Source organism: Gastrolobium bilobum, unplaced genomic scaffold (genome assembly GCF_033153095.1).
Source record: "Gastrolobium bilobum isolate Gb01-03AN ecotype WA unplaced genomic scaffold, APGP_CSIRO_Gbil_v1 utg35897, whole genome shotgun sequence".
Classification (NCBI taxonomy): Eukaryota; Viridiplantae; Streptophyta; class Magnoliopsida; order Fabales; family Fabaceae; genus Gastrolobium; species Gastrolobium bilobum.
The window spans coordinates 6,965-26,390 of NW_026895456.1; the positions used below are offsets into that span (position 1 = coordinate 6,965).

The 19,426-nt window shown below is 33.5% G+C and overlaps 2 protein-coding genes across 6 annotated transcripts; both read right to left on the minus strand.

Annotated features, from left to right (window-relative positions):
• Positions 1-2,073: 2,073 nt before the first annotated feature.
• On the minus strand, positions 2,074-3,777 carry LOC133312774 (probable pectate lyase 5). Its single transcript, XM_061514039.1, has 4 exons — positions 3,639-3,777; positions 2,768-3,505; positions 2,485-2,623; positions 2,074-2,327 (listed from the first exon to the last, which is right to left on the minus strand). The coding sequence occupies exons 1-4, from the start codon at positions 3,743-3,745 to the stop codon at positions 2,106-2,108; spliced, it is 1,206 nt and encodes a 401-aa protein (XP_061370023.1). The 5' UTR covers positions 3,746-3,777; the 3' UTR covers positions 2,074-2,105.
• A 10,496-nt stretch (positions 3,778-14,273) lies between these two features.
• On the minus strand, positions 14,274-19,094 carry LOC133312709 (ultraviolet-B receptor UVR8-like). Of its 5 annotated transcripts, XM_061513977.1 has the most exons (7): positions 18,814-19,094; positions 17,926-17,965; positions 17,529-17,809; positions 17,074-17,423; positions 16,559-16,960; positions 15,790-16,174; positions 14,274-14,853 (listed from the first exon to the last, which is right to left on the minus strand). In XM_061513977.1, the coding sequence occupies exons 3-7, from the start codon at positions 17,751-17,753 to the stop codon at positions 14,605-14,607; spliced, it is 1,611 nt and encodes a 536-aa protein (XP_061369961.1). In that variant the 5' UTR covers positions 17,754-17,809; positions 17,926-17,965; positions 18,814-19,094; the 3' UTR covers positions 14,274-14,604. The 5 variants fall into 5 exon arrangements, with proteins under 5 accessions (XP_061369961.1, XP_061369954.1, XP_061369950.1 ...); XM_061513970.1 differs by having other exon boundaries at positions 17,529-17,965; XM_061513966.1 differs by having other exon boundaries at positions 17,926-19,094.
• Positions 19,095-19,426: the final 332 nt, after the last annotated feature.

Genomic DNA, 19,426 nt, shown 5'->3' on the forward strand with positions numbered 1-19,426 from the left:
GAGTGGTTTCCAATCAATTTCATGTGGTGGGTCATTGGATTTGGTGGATAGATGATGAAGAAATCAAAGAAGGAAAATTTGAAACCCTAGCCCTTTCCCCTCCATGTGCAGCTCGGCCATGCAAGAGAGAGAAGAAGAAAATCTGAAATGAATAGTGTTTCATTTAAGTGACAAGGCTATATAGGCACATGTGGCCATTTTCATCGGATGTTTTTTTATCGCGTATTTTAACTTAAATTGACCCGGAACTAACTCAAAGCTACAAACATATTTTTTATTTCCTAAAATCATTTACATTAATTTTTATTTCCTAAGGAACAATATTCATAATTCACAGTATGGTTTTTGCACCGTTTTTGACGAAATGCACTGTGCATCACTAATTGTACTTCCTTTACTTACTAATTGTGAGCCAGGGGTATGGAGAATTCTCTATAAACCTGGAGCTTATTGAGATTTGTAATCTCACTCCTCTTTGGGGACACATTTTCAGGTGCCCAGATTTCCGGTGAGTCCTCACTAGGCAGGGACACGACACGTGGCTGAGGCAGTTGACAGACCGGATTTTGAGTGGCTGTAGGCTGCTACCTTTTTGGAGTGTTTGATGTATTTTAGTATTTTCGCATTTGATGGATCATGATATTGATCCTTTATTTTGTATATGGCCTGTATATGTTTTGTACATGTTTTTCAGTTTCATGCATGTACATTTGAGTATTCAGGAACGTTATATGATGATGTAGTATTCAGATAGGTTTATGTTTTGATGGCATGCTGTTAGATTTAGTGGCACGGAGCCATGTTATGCATGCGCCCATGTATGGGTATTCGATTATATTTGGATATCTGGTATTTCTGAATTGATATGTTGTATAAACTGTTTATCAGGAAATGCTTCTGAGTGGGATTGGAAAATCCCCAGTTGTCCGATTTATAGAGGAAACTCTGCCCGATTTTCGTTTACGCCGAGAAAGAATTAAGTTAGAAAAAGAAAAAGTTAGCTCATATTTTCGTAAGTTAAGTCTTCCGCTGTTTTCTGTTTTATCATATGTATGTTAATTGAACCGGCTCGAGACGGGGATGTTACAAGAAACGAAGAGAGAGATGGAAAGATCTTGAAGAGAAATGTAACTGAATAATTATTTTGTATATTGAAATGTAAAGTAACTTGATTACAATAGACTACTGATCCATATATATATATATGCTGACATTTAATCTAATTCAATGGGCCTTATCGTATTTAATGAGCCTTATATGGCTATTAGTGACATTTATAACAACAGTATCTTGTCGGAGATTCAAACTTTAACCATTGTCACTTTGTATGTGATAATTAAATGACAGAAAGATTATTTGTTGTATACCAACACTCATTGCCTTGCCTGTCAGCAAAAAATCAATCAATCCATCTAAACTGTGTGTCAAATTCATCAATGCAGACACAAGTCATTAAAGATGCTTGTCCGCAGATAATGTCCACATCTATGGTCTACGTGCTTCCAATTACCAATGACGATAATTCAGCTTCATTTCCACTCCATGTGAGGGGTATTCTCCATATGATTAAATATATTTTAGTATATTCATAATCATTGATTCAAGTGGTAAAAAATTTCCCTCTCAACCACATCTTAAGTTAAAGTTATTATCTTGAATTCGAGTCTAAAGAAATGAAAAAAATGGTACGGGGAGTTCTGCTCTCTGTAGGTCCAATAATGCTCGAATTGGACTAAATGAATTTTGGATCAATCGGTTGAGAAACCAAAAAAAATATTAGGGGATAACCATAGGTACAAACACAGACACACAGATAGGGAAAGTATAAGCATTTCATTGAACATTTAATTATATCAACTCTTTTGCTTGTGTCTATCAACTTCATCAAGCTACTATGTATTTAGTAATAATACACTATACCAAAGAGCGGATCGTTTGTATTATATATGTAGACACAAGCTAAGGTTGTAGATCAAAATAAAATGCCTAAAAAGTTCGATATACAAAAAAGTTGAATCATTTTCTCCCCCCTAATAGTAGATACATTTGGCATATATTGATATTTGCCTTTATTACTATCTAATATAATTTTTGGGTATCCTGATTCAGCAGCGTGTGCCCTTTCTGCAGTTAAGTGATCCAGCTGATGCTGTGATAGAACTGACCAAGGAAGATGATTTTGCTGCCAAACTCGATGCTCTTGCATAGCTTGAAGATGCACCTGCTCCTGATGGTGTAAAGAAGGCACCGTTTAACATCAAATCTCCTGTAGACCTCCAATTCCAATTCTTCCATTGGCTCTGTGGTGTAACCTCACGCTTTGTGATCTGAAATTAGTCATTTTTCATTCTTAGTTAGCATCAAGTGTAATATCTATCCAAAACCACTCATATTCAATCCAAAAAGTGAATGGGACATTAACTTGATGTTGCTTTTGTTATGCAATGAGGAGTTAAACAAAGGACTTATTCTTCTTCATCTAACCTCTTTGAAAGTCATGTCATTGGGAGCAAGAAACCTATTGCCTTGGCTGTTGATAGTTGGGGCAGCACTCCCTCCTATTGCATACATTTTCCAATGGGTGTAATCATTGTTCACCACATGGAAGTATCCATGCCTGCATCTGCAAATGTGTAGTGATGTACAAATAAGAAGAGTAAAGGGTTCTACTTAATTGTAAAACACATGCATAGCTATTATTTAGTTAGAGCTAAGCTACCCCATAATAAAAGAAGTATCTTGTGAACCAAAAGATGATCTTTCTTACCTTGGCATTCTCTGCACTAGCCCTTCACCAAAATGATTAAAGGCAATGGTGACTTGCATATTCTTGTCCCGAGTGAAAGTATCACTATGGCCCAAAAGCATGACCTTGTTATGGTGGGTCATGTAATTGTTTGAGATAGTGATGGCTGTAGATCCACGAATGGCATCAATTAGCCCATCACGGCAATTGGACAGAGAGCAATGATCCACCCATACATGGCTCCCACCAAAGATTGATACCCCATCACCATCAGACAGTGTCCTCCAACCATAATGGTTAGGAGAGTCCCTCACATAAGCATTCCCTCCCTGTTTGCAATCATGTATGTTAACCCCATGAATGATAATGTTGCTCACAAACTGTATAGTAATGCAAGGTCCACCAGCAATGTGTACATTTGCTCCTCTTCCATCAATAGTTTTGAAAGAATTCATCATAAGCTCCTCCTTGAGCTTAATCACCATGTCACGCTTAAAGATGATCCATAATGGCTCCTCTTGGATAACACCATATCTTAAAGTTCCTGGCTTTGGATTCACAGGGTGATCACCTGAGTCAGTGACCACATATATTTTACCATCCCTACCTCCAATGGCTTGCTTCCCAAACCCAATGGCACAGTCTGCTAGACTTTTGCGGTTCTTTTCCCATTTGGGGTCACACCTCCAACAATCATCAATGGGGTTGCCCGTTCCACAAGAAAGAAATGCTAAGTGTCTCCTTGAGGCTTCAATGCTCCTGCAATAAAAAAAACAAGACAAAAGTTTTGATACCCTTTCAGTATATTAATGCTCAAATATATAAAGTACATGTATGTAATCAATCAATCAATCTTAAAAAATCTTGACAATGAGAAAATCTTGCTTCCTACTTTTGTACTTCTTGGACAACTAATTCAGGATCTTGAAGTGGGGAGGAGCAAATGAAGGAAGGTACAAGAAGTAGCAAGAGTAACATAAATGAGAGTGGAATTGCCATAACTGCTTGATCTGCCCTCAGAATCAAAAATAGGAGAGAAAAGAGTACTAGTAAGTAGGGAGGGTATAGTATGCTTGTGAAGAAATGTAAGGACAGTTAAAGACTATATATAGTGAACAAACTGGGAAACCGTGCCTCTTAAAATAAATATTTTTAGAGATTTCCATGATTTAAGGTAATCATTCTTCATACGGAACATTATAAGTACTTTTGGTAATTACTTAAGTAAGCTCCCTAATTCTCTGTATTTCCAAACTCCAATTTGATAATGTTTTAAGGATCCCGTGAACCATATCATGCATTGCTCAATCAAATACTCAATTTGTCATAGTGTTACTTCTAATACACTACTCAAAAGCAAGTGTTTAAGAATGTTTTTTTGAAGTTTAATCACGAGTTAACTGTGCGCCGACACTTGCATAGATGAAATGTTTGTCGGTAATTTGGTTTATATGTATAGTGAGCTACTCATGCAGTTAAAGCAAGTAGACCCCACCAAAGTAACTTTCAACTCATGTCACTTTCAGCTTGCATCTATGGCCGTTGAATTAGGTTTATACTTTATAGTTTCTACACATTACACAAACATCATTAATGACATGCCATTCCCTCACCAGTATCCATGTAATATAAACCTAGCTATTCTTGTTCCATTTCCTTGGTGACTTTACTACACTGGGGAGTTGTTTGGTATGTAGATTATTTTAGAAATTTTGAGAGAGTGGGATGAGAATTTTTTTTTTCTAATGTTTGGTACGAGGAAATTGAAAATATTTTTAATTTTTTTTTTTACTATCATTTCAGTTTTAACTGCAGAATCCCAAACGAAATAACTATATGATACATGGTATTTTTATTTTTTCACAGCATCAGTATAATTAACCCAATATTCTCGAAATTTTTTTTGAACCTACCAAATATCTTATCGTAACTTATTCGGTGAAAAAAATTTCCTACCGTATTTATAAAAATCTTACTTTTTAGTAAAAAGAATATCTCCTATACTAAAATCAACCTAAATTTTCACGAAGAAATGCGCATTTAGAATTGCAACTTAGAATTGCAATTGTTCCAATTTTCATGAAAAATGTGCATTTATTTCCGTGCCATGATCCATGACTGGTACGTGAAATGATCTGATCAGAGACCTTATCTAGCAAAGTGATGGGATCAGGGCAACTGGGGAATTAATTGTGACAATCATAAATTGTTTACAAAGAAGAAAATGATGTGCACTAACTGATCTGCCGAGAACACATGCATAAGCGTGAACTGCGCTGCTTAATAAAAAGGAACCATGACCTTGCTTTTTAATATATTAATTGCATATTAATATATCAAAAAAATGTTTGAAAGAATTTAAAACCTTAATCCGGGATCCGCTTTAAACAGAATTGTCTCCCATACATGTGTGGTTTATCAAAAAAAGAAAAAAAATATATATTAATTTTATTAGAAATAAATAAAAGAGGACTAAAATCTTAAATTTATACCTGAAAATTTCGAAAGCAAACAAATTAGTTCATTCGAATGTAAACAATTTCATCCAAATTTATCATAATTACAGACGTTGGTCGTATTAATCTTTAAACATCAAACGCATTAATTTGCAAAATAAATAAATAAATTAAATGTTCAACATTTATAATTCTTAAAGTTCGACTTGGAGCTTTAAATTCACAATATTAAATTAGGGAAAAAAGTTTCCGATGTTAATTTAGACAACTTTGTCTAATGTTCATCAAAACGACGTCATTTTGGGGTTGAAAAATTAAAAAATTAGAATGATAAAGACTATTATAACCCTGAAATAAATTAAAATTACAAAAAGACCATGATTTCTGTCCTAAACCGACGTCGTTTTGATGAACATTAGATAAAGTTATCTAAAGTAACTTTAGAAAAAACAAACCCATTAAATTATAATGTACCTGCCCTCAATTTTTTTTTTTTGAATTTACTGGTAAAAGAGATAAGTAACTAAAAGGAAATACTATTTTCATGTTGTAGGAAACTAGTATCTCATGTCATATATATAAATTATGTGAGATCCAATTATTTATTTATTTATTTTAATTTTAAAAAATAGGCTATGCATATTTATACTAACTCCTAACTATAACTAAATTAGAAGACATATGGGAGGACCGTACCATCCGTGAATACGGTGACATGGATGAAAAAAACACGTTCGCCCATGTGGGCTGTGTTCCCTTGGACACTTTTTATGAGTGGAGCCCACGGGCTTCAGTGTAAATCTCAGCCCTTGATTTCTTTGATCTCATTCTAGTCTTAGATGAGCTTCGACAAATTGGGCCAAACCCCACTCTGGATTTCCCTCAAAACGTGTGATTGTGAGTGCCACGTGGCACATCTATTTGAGGGAAATTTTTAATATGCTCCGGGATCACGTGTCCTTCCATTTAAAAATTGACATTTGTATTAATTTTTTTTCTTCTTTTTTCTCTTTTTTCTCTTTTTTCTCTCCTCAACTTTTTTTTTCTTTCTCTCACCTCAGTCTCACTCAATTCTTTGAAGTCCCGGCCCATAATAACTTCACTCCTATTTGAGAAGTTAATTTTTTGAGAAAAATCTGATATAATGTAGTTTTTTTTTTTTTTAGTACAATGTAGTTAATATCTGATAATTATAATTCAGAAGAAATCCAAAGTTGGAGAAGATAAGGTTACGTAGGCATCATCATCATTATTGAAAATATTTTTTTTCAATACATAATAGTGGCTTCTTTCACGTCAATAAAAGTATCATTTACCCAAAAAAAAAAAAAAATCATTATCACGTTGTTTTGTTCAGCGGAAATGCTGATCAAGCAATTGACTTAAAAAGGAAAATAAAATTAGTTGATTTGATTATTAAACAGTTTGTTGCCATCGTGTGTGTTACGTGTATAATTTTCAAGAAAAAGGAATCATTATCATACGGAAAGGTTTTCTCCAATCATACGCTAAATTCATCAATCCATGAGAATGTATTTTAGTCAAATTAAGAAAGAGTGCAACTTGATTGTTAACTTGCGAAATTGGGTTAAGAGAATGTATTTGTGACTACTTGCAATAGTATAACAATGAGTTAGTCAAGATATAAATAAGCGATAAATTATTCTATCTATCTCTTTTTCGGATTTGGATCCTTTTATGTGGAAAAATTATTATGTTATTGATCACAATCACTCATTGATGATAACACAGAGAGAGAAAAGTGTATGATTCTTAAATAAGTGGTTGTAATCAAATAACTTAATCGCGTGATCATTTTTTCACATGAGATGATCCAAATCCCTTTTTCTCTGTCTAACTCTTTTTTTTTTTTTTTGAGTTACCCAACCCTAATTATCTCTTTGAGACGAGTTGGCTCCCTCCGGTATCCCCACGAACTTCGACTCTTTGAGCCGGCTATGAGACTAATCCGGAGTGCGGGAGAACAGTGATGGCTAAAGGTTCAGCCCTCTCCCCAAGAATGCATTCAGCGAGAATCGAACACATATCCAACCCCACTAACTCAGCGCCTTTTTCTCTGTCTAACTCTGCATATCATTCTCTAGTACCGTTAGATTAGAATCTTAACTACCTTTATTTTTTCTCTATCCTATTTAGATTTTTGTTTTTTTTTTGTAATATCCTATTTAGATTTTGATATAATAGTATTGAGGAGTGATGGACAAAAATAAATAAATAAAAAAGATAAATTAAAAAATCTATCCCTATAAATAATAATAAGGAAAAATATTTGTCATTTTAAATGACATAAAGTTATGTCATTTTAAGAGAGAGATAGATACAAGAAATTATTTTTTTATTTAAAATTTAAATTAAAAAAAACCACTCACTTTCTCTCCTATGATTTCCATTCCTTGTGTCTATCTCTTCCTTAAAATGACATAACTTATGTCATTTAAAATGACAAACATCAAACCCTCATAATAAATCATTTGCTTGGGATTTAAATTTTGTGGGACGGTTGAGTATATTGCCCTATGATTGATATTGGTCTGGTAACAATTCTCTTTGTCCATGTCTCTATTCTAAACTAACATAACATTTGCAATTAATGCGCTCACAACAAGTCTTCTTGGTACAAAGGCAAATGCGATTTTACACAAGGCAAGCGAAAACGTAAGGTGGTTGGTCTTGGCTTCTCTAGAAATCATGTGCTTTGAGTGCAAAAGACTAGTGTAGTTTTCGTAACATGAATTAACAAAGAGAAAGTGGCATTGATTCACATGATTAATGATTGATTCAAATGATTAATGGGGTCGTATACCACCGTACTGCAGGACATGTAGATCTCTGTGATGAGTTTTTGTCAAAACGGGCACGTGATGGCATTATTAGATATGGATTAAGATAAAGAACATGGGTGATTCTCATGAGCAAACCATGTGCGCAGCTAGCTACCTTTCCCATTATGCTATGAAATCCTATATTCTATTGCAGTTGCACAACTGTTACTACAGTTAATGAGCCATCATGCCCTCAATCTACATGAACAGTGACTAAAATGTCACTCTTCACCAACTTTTTTTACCTAAATGCCACGTGAACAGTGTTATTTCTCAATCTGTCACGGGGCAAGTTCGCTTTCCGGTGTAGCGAACTCGGTTTGCTGACGTGTCACGTTTCTAGTGGACACTAACTTGATTTTAACCAAGTTCGCCTACATGCTAGGCGAACTTCATTTTTATTTTTATTTTTTTAAATTTGATACTTGTTATCCACTAAAAATATGACACGTCAGCAAACCGAGTTCGCTACACCGGGTAGCGAACTTGCCCCCGTGGTAGATTGGAAAAAAACACTATTCGCGTGGCATTTAGGTAAAAAAGTTGATAAACAGTGACATTTTAGTCAGTTTCCCCAATCTACACACAAATCCATTCCCATTGATGAATGGTGGTCAAGATATTGGTAGGGGCCCCAATATTCTTAATTGTTTTTTTTTCTTTTTTTGGACAAACTAACTTTCTTATAAATTAATTTTAGTTCAATAATTTTCCATTTTTTGGGTGAGATTTTAAGTTGGTACACTAAAGTTTGAACAAATATTTTATAGATATAAAGCTTAATTTATCTCATATTTTTGTAAAACGTCTTTGCAGGATGATTTTCTATTGATGCCTACATGATAAATAAAGACTTTTGTTATGATATAAGGCCAATGGATTAGAGGTGATGAAAAGTGAACAATTATGGCTCAATGAGCATAAACTAAAGTAAACCAATTATATGTACAAAAAAAAAACAACAATTATGTATATATAAAAAAAGGGAAATAATACTCTCATGCCACATGAGATACTCTCATTTTCCTACACAAATTCGTTTTCCGTGCCAAATAATTTTTCTTTTCTTTTTTAATATAAAGTATGAGACCCACATTTAACTTCTCTCTACTTTTTTTCTCTCCTACAATCCTACAACATAAGAAAAGTTAAACCCATAAAAAAAAGTAAACCAATCTATTCTGGATCTTTGGTTTGGGCCTCATGGGGTCCACTTTTATTGCAAGACAAAGCATCCATAAGGTAAAACCAATTTTTGGTTTGGTCTACTTTGTGCTTATTTAATTTCACAAGTGGTGGGCGATGATGATCGAACTTGTGACTTTGTGGTCACCAAAGCTCTGATATCATATAAAGAATCACTTCAACCCAAAACCTTAAGGTGTTAAGTGAAGGCCTTTTTAATGATTTATATTATTTTCTAACAAGTAAACCAATTATATCTAAAAAAAAAAACCAATTATGTATATATATATAAAAAAAAGAAAACCAATCTATTCTGGATCCTTGGTTTGGGTCTCATGGGGTCCACTTTTATTGCAAGACAAAGCATCCATATTATGAGAAAACCTTTGGTACAACAGATGTAGGTATATCCATATTAAAAGAGGAAAAATTTTGGGACTTAAAAAGAATTATATAAAAAAGTAAGGGAAAAATATTTGTCCTTTTATAGGATATAATTTTGTGTCATTTTAGATTATAATCGTTGATTTCCGTCAATCAACGGTTAGGATTTATTGGATTTTATTATAAATTACTAATTAGTTAATAAGTTTGACCGAATAAATTTTAACCGTTGATTGACGAAAATCAACGGTTAGGATCTAAAATGACAAAGCTATATTCATTAAAATGACAAACGTTTTTCTCACAAAGAATAGGTTAAAATGAATTTTTTTCTTCTGTTTAGTAAAAGGAAGTATTGAGTTCGGTACTCCTGTACTATTGAAAAAATTTCCCCATATTATCCATGGTGTAGTGTTTGTTTTCGTGATCCTCACCTACATTAACAGCTTATTTCACTACATGGATCATATACGCTCTAGAATATTTTTCACAATTGCTTATATATATTGAGCTTTCGTGCTTTCAAATAAGAATTTTCTACCTTTTACATTATTCCACCTTTTGCTTTTATTAACTTGAGCGTTAGAGTCTCTATCACATATTCACATGTCATTCCATCACAACACATCTTGGACGATTACAAGGAAGATCAAATGCAAGCAACAATTTAATTCATCCATTTCAGACTAAACACAATCTATATTAGATTATTAGATCACATTTATATGAAATATGCGATATATTTATGGATAAATCATGAAGGTGTCAAATTATGCTACTAAGATCTTTAATTTCTGTATTACAAAAAAGATCTTTAATTTCTAGGATAGGGTAGCTAGGCATATGCAGCACGAAGAACATCAAAGGAACATCTTAATCTACATATCATCACTACATAAGAAGAGATAAGCTAATGGATGGGATATCTATGGACTCAATGTGATTGAGGTAGTTAGGGTGAACATATTCTTTTGTGATTTTCTTTTCAAAAAACCTTTGTTCTTATCTTTAACGGATTGCTCTGTTTTTTCCATGGAATTTAATGCGAGCATATTTATGAATCTATAGTGATGTTGCTCGGAAACTAATAAATACGAATTGACATCATATTAAAAATAAATAAATACAAATTGACTTGTCGAACATGTTATAATAAAAAATAATCTATGCTATCAAAGAAATCATGCAAATAGAAAGTAAACTTGTCTTTAATGATTGGATCATGTGCTAGCAAATGCAAGCAATTAAAGTTATCATGTTTCTCTTGCTCAGCCATCATATGCTAACCTTCAAACTTGCATTATGAAAGAATGCATGACCCCAATGCTAAAATCTTTTCGTAATTGGTTAGTGAGATCGCAGATATGTCTAATTATTCTTTTTTTTTTTTTTTGGAGTTACTCAACCCTAATTACTTCTTTGAGGCGAGTTGGCTCCCTCCGGTATCCCCACAAGCTTCGACTTTTTGAGCCGGCTATGAGACTAATCCGGAGTGCGGGGGTCAGTGATGGCTAAAGGTTCAGCCCCCTCCTCAAGAATGTATTCAGCGGGAATCGAACACATGTCCAACCCCACTAACTCAGCGTCAAGGAACCAACTGAGCTGCACCCATTGGGTATATGTCTAATTATTCTAAGTCAATCATGGTCATATATGAAGTTAGAAAATGATGCAGTATAATGCTATTACCGTACATACAGATAGCATTTTCTACGCTGCAATGTTTCATTTAATAATCAGGGCAGAGAAGGAAAATGAAGAAAACAAAGAGTTGGACTATCTTCCTAGTCCTAGCATTGGTTAGTGATTATTGGGAGTGCACTAGGATTGATGTAGTAAAAAAATTGAAATGAAGAGAAAATGAATTGACAAAAAATAATCTCTTTTAAAAAAGAAAAATAAGGGTCCTAAGCCTTAGACCAAAACTAGCTAGCAGCTATAAGGCTGAGAAAGGTAACTCATACCAAAGTCAACATGAAACAAGATCAACAATCCTTCAAGTATGGGTGAAAATGGAAAATATTTTCGGTGCTTCAGTGGCACAGAGTACTCAGTACTCATTTTATTAAATATAGTAAAAATTAACATTTTTATATTTATTTCCACTCATATCTTACATTTTTTCATTTTTGGATAAGGAGTATGTACTTTTGGAGTACAAAAAATGATCTCGTGAAAATGGGTTGAATTGAGATTTGGTCGAAATAGATTAGATATATATAGAATATTTTGAGTTTGACTTGGTCTCTTAACCTAATGGAGGTTAAATTATAAGTCCGACTTGATTAATTTTTAAGGATTGAAAGATCTGGCCTACAATGTCTATTAGGCCTATCATAATTAAAATTGTAATAAATTATAGATAAATTTCTTAAAAAAATTAAAATACAAGAATAAATAGAAAAAACTCTCATCACTACCAATTAATCTTTTCAAAATACTTCAAAGTTAAAGAAAGGTAAATCATCTATACAAAAGATAAGTTGCTTAGTTTATAATACGCATGACTCTTCCACACATATATTTCCTTTAGACTGTGTGAGTGAGTTGAAGCCAATGAGTGTAGCTTCCCAAAAAATATAATATACTACTATAATACCTAGTTACCACTAATAGAAGCATAACACTTGTGCTAATAACATTAATATTATCTTAATATATTTCGAAGAATACATAGTCGATACTTTCATTTGAATAGAAATGTACCCACTACTTAATACGATAGTAGTACTGAAAATGTTCTCATAATTTCTACGGGTTGCTTCCCAAGTGAAGCTTTTCGGTGCCTGACCTTAAGTTTGAAGCTAACATTATTTAATTAATCAATAATTCTCACAGTTATATAAAAGAAATTTCTTTTTTTTTTTGGGTAAAGTATAAAAGAAATTTCTTAATTTGGTCTTTTAAGTTCTGTTTTTTTTTTTTAATTATCGTTATAAATTACTCATTTAAAGATTTATATGTAAGGTTATACAATGATACTATAGAAGTTAGCCTCCCCAAATTGTGTAATCTGGAATAATTATGTTTCCAGAAAAATGTATTTAAATATCAATATTAAAACTGAAAAATTATAAACTTACATTTTTATTTATTTAAATATTTAAAAATGAATATAATAATGCACTTTATTTCACATTAAAAAATTGAGAAAATTAAAAATAAATATAACAAAGATAAAATTATATATTCTTCATACCTTTTTTAATTACATTTATCTTTGAATATTTCTTAAAATTTCAATATATATATATATATATATATATATATATATATATTATTTTACTCAAACAAAAAAATAAAAGAAAATATGCAAATAGGCATGTGCATAAGTACCCGTAAATATGCTAATTATTATAATGAATATGCTAATTTTTATAGTGAAAAGATCTGTATTCTTTATTATAGTATTTTATCCAATTGGTAAAATCCTAACTATTAAGTTGCAACTTTTATCATTACTTGTTTTAAAGGTTACTCAACACATATTAATATACCCCTTGCTTACCCTTACTATCAGACCACACCACCACCTCCTATCAGTCTATCACAACCATCGACAAATCAAATTGAACTTCTTGTACAGTTAATTAAATACAGTTAATTAAATCAAATGCACTGGGTATAATTTTGAATTGTATTTTTTGAATAAAACGAATCTTTTCGACGGCCAAGAGATTGCAAATCAAGCTTCTACAAATTGCAATGTAAAATTGATTTTCATGCTTGCTTGGCCTTTTATGTGCATGCAATTTTACTTAAAAAAAAAAATTAATTAACAAGATAAATATTAGTTTAAGTGTATGAGTCTTGGTGCACATTAATGTGACCAGACCAGAATTAGAATTCCTTAAATTGCATTTAATGCATATTAAAGAACAATATAATATTTTCATTACTATCATGACGATTAACTAGACCACCATCATGGAATGGCTACCTTGGCTTAAAAGTTAAAACAGTGGATTGGAACCAATGCCATTGTAGCATAGTAGAATCTTCCCTAATCAACCTGTTATACCCAACTTAAGTGCACTAACCTAATAAAGTATTAACACATCATTAATACACTAATAAAATAACATTTATTTAACAAAAATTAGTAATGTACCAATAATTTACTGGATTAGTGCACTTATGTTATATTAAGTAATTTAAGTTTATACAAAAATTTCTCTATCACCAGAGAATGTGGTGTTCAATGTGGAAGGTTCAATCACACCATATTCTATTACCCCTTTCCCGCGTGGTTCCCAATAGGGGTCTCCAACCTTCCACAAAACAAACAAGACTTATGATCACTGAAATATAAAGAGTTCTAAGGTCGTTTGTTTCAGCTTTTAAAAAAAAGTAACTTTTATCACTTCCTTATTTTAAAAGTACTTTTTATAAAAGTTAAAGTTATTTATATTTTTATAAAAATATTTAGTTTTTGAAAAAAAATTTGACTTTTGACTTCTGCTTTTCTTAGAAGTTAAAATTTTTAGCTTATGAAAAAAAGTAGATTTTTGACTTTTTTTGTAATTTCTTCTTTTTTTAAAAGGAAACATCCAAACGAACTAAAAACGAGAAGTGCTTTTTCCTTGAAAAAAAAGTAGCTTTTGAAGAAAAAAAAACTCATCCAAACAGACGGACCCTTAATAATCCAAACATGAGGGTTTTGATGATGAATAAATGATGAATTTAACAACTATATCTAAGCAAATAATCTATGAAAACAACTCAAAGACAACTACACTGTAATTAAACCTTCACAACAATGTATCAACTATTAACAACCAGTTGAAGCCTAAGAGTGATATCAACCACCATAAGACAGCAGCATAGGCCCTTGTTAGCTGTTACCTACCATGGACCATAAGGATGCATTCTTTGATTAAATATTTACAAAATAGATAAGAAAATTAAACACTAAATGCTATGCATGGCGACCATAAATTAAAGGATAGCATGCTGTAAAGAATGGGAAGGACTATAAAGGCACAAACAGTTAACCAAGATCAATGTCAACACGTTCTGGATTTCCCCTTTCAGTCTGGTTGGTAACAAGCTTAATTCCTAACTGTCCTTTGTCTCCAGCCCCAAATGCATATAGCTTCCCTGATTCAGTGAGGGCAAAGGTATGAGCATTCCAGTATATGGAATTGGTCAGGCTAATCTGTACCACCCGTTCATTAATCTGTTTCAGTGAAGTAACAAGCTCAGGACTTAACACATTTGCATGTCTGTTCCCTGGTACCTGTACAATCACAACATAGTTGAGTTAATTCATGTTAAGTGCAAAGTTATCAAATGTGGATTGCGGCATATTGAGGCCAACTCCGAAAAACGCTATAGTGCTATAGCAGGTTGCGGTTGCGAGAATAGCGAAATAGATATATGACAGAAATAATGACAAAAAGAAATATTTTTTAAAGGCATAGATAGCAGAAGCGACAGAGAAAGACACAGATAGACTAAAAAACCCTTAAAAATTTTCTGTTACACATTTAAATTTAGGACAAAATTGACATTTTGCCTTATGGCTGCGATTTGGCCGCAAATGCGATAGCAATGGGCGCTATTGCATTCCGGTGTGGCAAGATGCAGTTTCTTGCGGCGAGGCACTGCAACACCCATACGGCGCGGCTCGCGACACTATTGCGGCGCAATTAACTACTATGGTTAAGTGAACAAAATCTTTTCATTAAATGGCTAAATAATATACTGATTGTTTCCATAATAAAAGATTTAACTTAAAATTGAATGCACTATAATCACCAATTTTAACATTTCATATATATATATATATATGTGTGTGTGTGTGTGTGCTCCCTGTCACCTGGCTCTAAGGCATTTATGAGAAACTGTTATCAAGGTTTATTGCTCAAAATGGTCATTTAGATTTGGATATGAAACAATCATTAGCACATAATGCATAATGTGACCTTAAATAAGGGTAAAACTTAAGATATATGAATAAATGCATCCCGAATAATTACTGTTTTACTAGAATTTAGTATCTGGCATTTTTACAATTGGAACTTATCTACAAGTTTCAATTATTGTGATCACTGAACAGAGTTCATGTCATATAACTCTGCAAAATCAAAGAAGAGGGGAGGAGAACATATGAAACACATCATTTAAACTAAGTCAAGAAAATAAATCAAATCAAATATAAAAAAATGCAGACCTGCCCATCATTTCCAGCACTATGCCCAAGACTAGCAGATTCTCCACAACCAAATGAATAAACATCGCCATCATTAGACACTATGAAGGTTGTGTAATCTCCCGTCGCAACATGAACAGCTTTGACATTGCTCAATGCTTCCACTACCTTAGGTACTAATTCACATTCTTCATTCCCATGCCCCAAGCAACCATAACGGCCCCATCCCCATGTGCAAACACGGCCATCCCGTCCTACCACAGCAGCATGCCAAGCACCAGCTGCAACCACCATGGGTTGAAGGTTTAACAACTGGAACTGTTCAATCAAACGAGGGTACTTTTCATCAGTTTTTGAGCCGTGTCCAAGCTTGCCCCCCAGGCCACATCCAACAGAGTACACTGACCTATAAGTTTTCAAGGAAGGATGGCATAATAAACATTCAAATAATTATTATAATTAGAATGAAGCTACATGTATAAACTAGTTAACTTAAGAATCATAATGAACAATGTTTGATTCCTTCCATGAATCTTGAGCTTGAGTCCATGGACTTCTCATGCAAATGCATATAACTAAATGATTTTTTTAAAGGGAATATATCTTTGTCAGTTAAAAAATTACACTGTGTTAAAAAAATTTCCTCTTCCTTCAGCACATTAATATGCTTCAAAATTGAGTATGCAAAAATGCCTAATTTGTATAATATAACTAGAACTTTTATTTTTATTTTTATTTTTCCCACGCGAAATTGTAACATGAAAGAAAAGAATATACAGTTGGAACTCACATTCCACTGGCTTGACAAGCCAGACAAAGCAGGTAGCAATATCCAGCAGCAATTTGCACTACTGGTATGTCTTCCAGAGCTCCTAATAAAGGATGGGGTTCCATATCACTTGCATCAGTGTGGTGACCAAGTTTGCCATCACTACCCCAAGAAAATGTGTAAACCCTGCCTTCTCTTGACAATACAGCAGTGAAAAAATTACCAATTGCAGCTTGGACAACAAATATGTTTTTCAAAGACTCTACTAACTGTGGAACTGTAACAGTTTTAGATCCTTGAACTCCATACTCAGCTTCCCCAAAAGAGTCTTTCCCAAATGCATAAACCTGCCCAGAATCACTGATCAACATTGTTCTCCCAGCTCCAGCAGCAGCTTGAATAATTCGAATGCCTTGCAAATTTCTGAAACATAATGAAGTTCCGTTAACTTATAAATCAACTAGTTCACTTTCCACTTAGCCTTAAGTTTACAGGATTAAGCTGTAAGGATTGAGGAATATCCACATGGTTCCAACCTTATTGGTCTAGGTCGCCATTCCTCTTCAGTGGTGCCATGCCCAAGTTGTCCTGAATTGTTGGAACCAAATGAATAGACAACCCCTTTTGATGTCACAGCAATGCTGTGACCAGGACCTGCTATTGCCTGTGACTTCTCTCTCCTACAACATGCTTCTCCAGCCAGCAAATACCTCAAGACCAATTTCCAAGAACCGCCACATCTTTGCTTCAAATCTTGCCGTTGTTCTGTTGTCATTGGCTTAAAGATGGCTCTCTTCTGGCACATGTCAAGTGCAGCAAGCTCAGATAAGGACAAGTTGAAATCAGGAGCAAAGTTTGCTGGCTGGCTGAAGAAAGAGCATGTTGCCTGAAACAGGCACATAGAAAAAAAAAAAACAAAGCCAGCATTATTGGCATTGGCACTAGTCAAGAACAACTTCACAGTTGAAATGCAGATAAGCATAGCACTTGCCTCTAGTTTAGCAAGGTCTTGAGGATCCAAATTACATGCAGTAAGGACATGAAGGACAATGGAGGGATTAGCAGACAAGGGAAACTCTCCTGGACTTTTGTCCCCAAAGCAATGGCGTTGCTGCCTTTGAAATGTTGGAAGTGGTGTGGCAACAATGGCAGTAATTGACTGGTCAGGGATGTTATGGTATTGAATAGTTGGGGTTCCGCTTGTTGTGGCATCCATGGGCACTGCGTAAGGTTTGCAGTGCCCAAACTTTGCAGAAGAAAAGATCTAAACTTCTGGGAATTACGAAAATATGTGCAAATTTATTACTATCTTAATTGATTTCTCTGTTTATCTAATTATAGCATCTGAAACTCTACATATTTTTCTACTAACTTGCAAAAGTGTGTACCTCAAAAATATAATTGACTAGCAAATCTCAGGTCTCAAACCTACAAAGAAAAAACATGCTTACATAAACTCATTATGTGACACAAAAAGTTTAATAAAAAAAAGCTGGATTATATGATCAACTTTGTCCATTTATTATGAAATTATAAATTATGAACTACAAGACCAGAAGGCATGCATTTAGACCCACAGAAACATGAACCTCCTATGAAAGTGAAGGATCAGAAAGTAAAAATAAAATAAAATAAAAAATCAATTCACAAAAAATAAAAAATCAGAGCTGGAGAAGAAAATCAACACCGATCGTTTAAAAAAAAACGCTTGATTTAGATTTAAGATGACCCAGATGAAGAAAAAGCATGGAAAGATGGATGGTAACAAAACACATGATATTTCAAGGTGAATCCAAAGACGAAAACTTTGAGGAGAAGTATAGTATTCGTTCTCCTAACGATGGGATATTCCAACACAAAAAAGAAAGGAATTTTCCAATTTTGTAATTAAATTTGAAATCTTCATTCACGTGAACTCATCATAATTCATCAAAGTAAGATCAGCCAATAAAAAACCAGCAAAATCGTCCTCCATGGATGAACACCCAGAAACGGGGGCTTGTAATTGGAACCGGTTTTGCAATCAGTTATTCAAGGGTAAGGGGAAAAATCGTTTCTTTTTTTGGGTGTGACTTTCCCAGATCAGAGAATTATCAGTGTAATCGAATCCAACAAGTACACTTGCTGAATACGCAACCACACAAAAAGGGTAAGAAACAAAAACAAACAAAGAATTCAGGGGAAGCAGAACAAAACCACATGCTCAACAAGTTTTCGATGAGTGGCATTATGATCATCACAGATCGAATCATAAAAAACATGGAAACGGTGATTACGTATCATAGACATCCACGATTTCTGAAATTCAATCTTCATCGAGTGAAGGAGAATCGAACGGAATTTTTCACGTTTTTTTTTTGAAGTAAAAGTGAACAACTCTGGATCAAACAGATATCGACAGAAGTGGGTTTTTGATCGATTAACGTTGGACTGTGTGTGGTGGTGTGGTAAGGAGATTGAGAGAAAGAAAGAGAGAGAAGAGAAGTTTTTTTTATTTTGTCTTCAAAGTGAATGAATGAATGAAAATGGAATGAATAATTTTAGCTTTTATCTTCTCTTTCTGCTCTCTCCTCTCTCTCTCTATATATATATATATATATATATATATATATATATATATAAAAAGTTACGATGATGTGTCGCTTTGGTAACGAAGTTGCTAATGCTCTGTGTCTTAATAGGGAATCAATTTTCTTACGTGAAAAAGGGGTCATGTGATTATGTTATTTGATCATAATTACTTATTTAAAAATTATACACTTTTTTCTCTCTAATTTTATTATCAATAAATAGTTATGATCAAATAACATGATTACATGACCACTTTTTCACGTCAGAAAATCTACTCCCGTCCTAATATTTATATAAGTGTGGGTTTCTTACACGTAA

Bases quoted from the DNA above. Each gene is read 5' to 3' on its own strand.
- LOC133312774 (XM_061514039.1), bottom strand. From the start codon at position 3,745: ATGGCAATTCCACTCTCATTTATGTTACTCTTGCTACTTCTTGTACCT. The intron at 3,506-3,638 runs GTAGGAAGCAAG...TTTTTATTGCAG, and splicing joins GTTGTCCAAGAAGTACAAAA to GAGCATTGAAGCCTCAAGGA. The intron at 2,624-2,767 runs GTAAGAAAGATC...ACACATTTGCAG, and splicing joins CTAGTGCAGAGAATGCCAAG to ATGCAGGCATGGATACTTCC.
- LOC133312709 (XM_061513982.1), bottom strand. From the start codon at position 17,753: ATGGATGCCACAACAAGCGGAACCCCAACTATTCAATACCATAACATC. The intron at 16,961-17,073 runs GTTGGAACCATG...ATTATGTTTCAG, and splicing joins TGGCGACCTAGACCAATAAG to AAATTTGCAAGGCATTCGAA. The intron at 14,854-15,789 runs GTCTGCATTTTT...GTGATTGTACAG, and splicing joins GTGCTGGAAATGATGGGCAG to GTACCAGGGAACAGACATGC.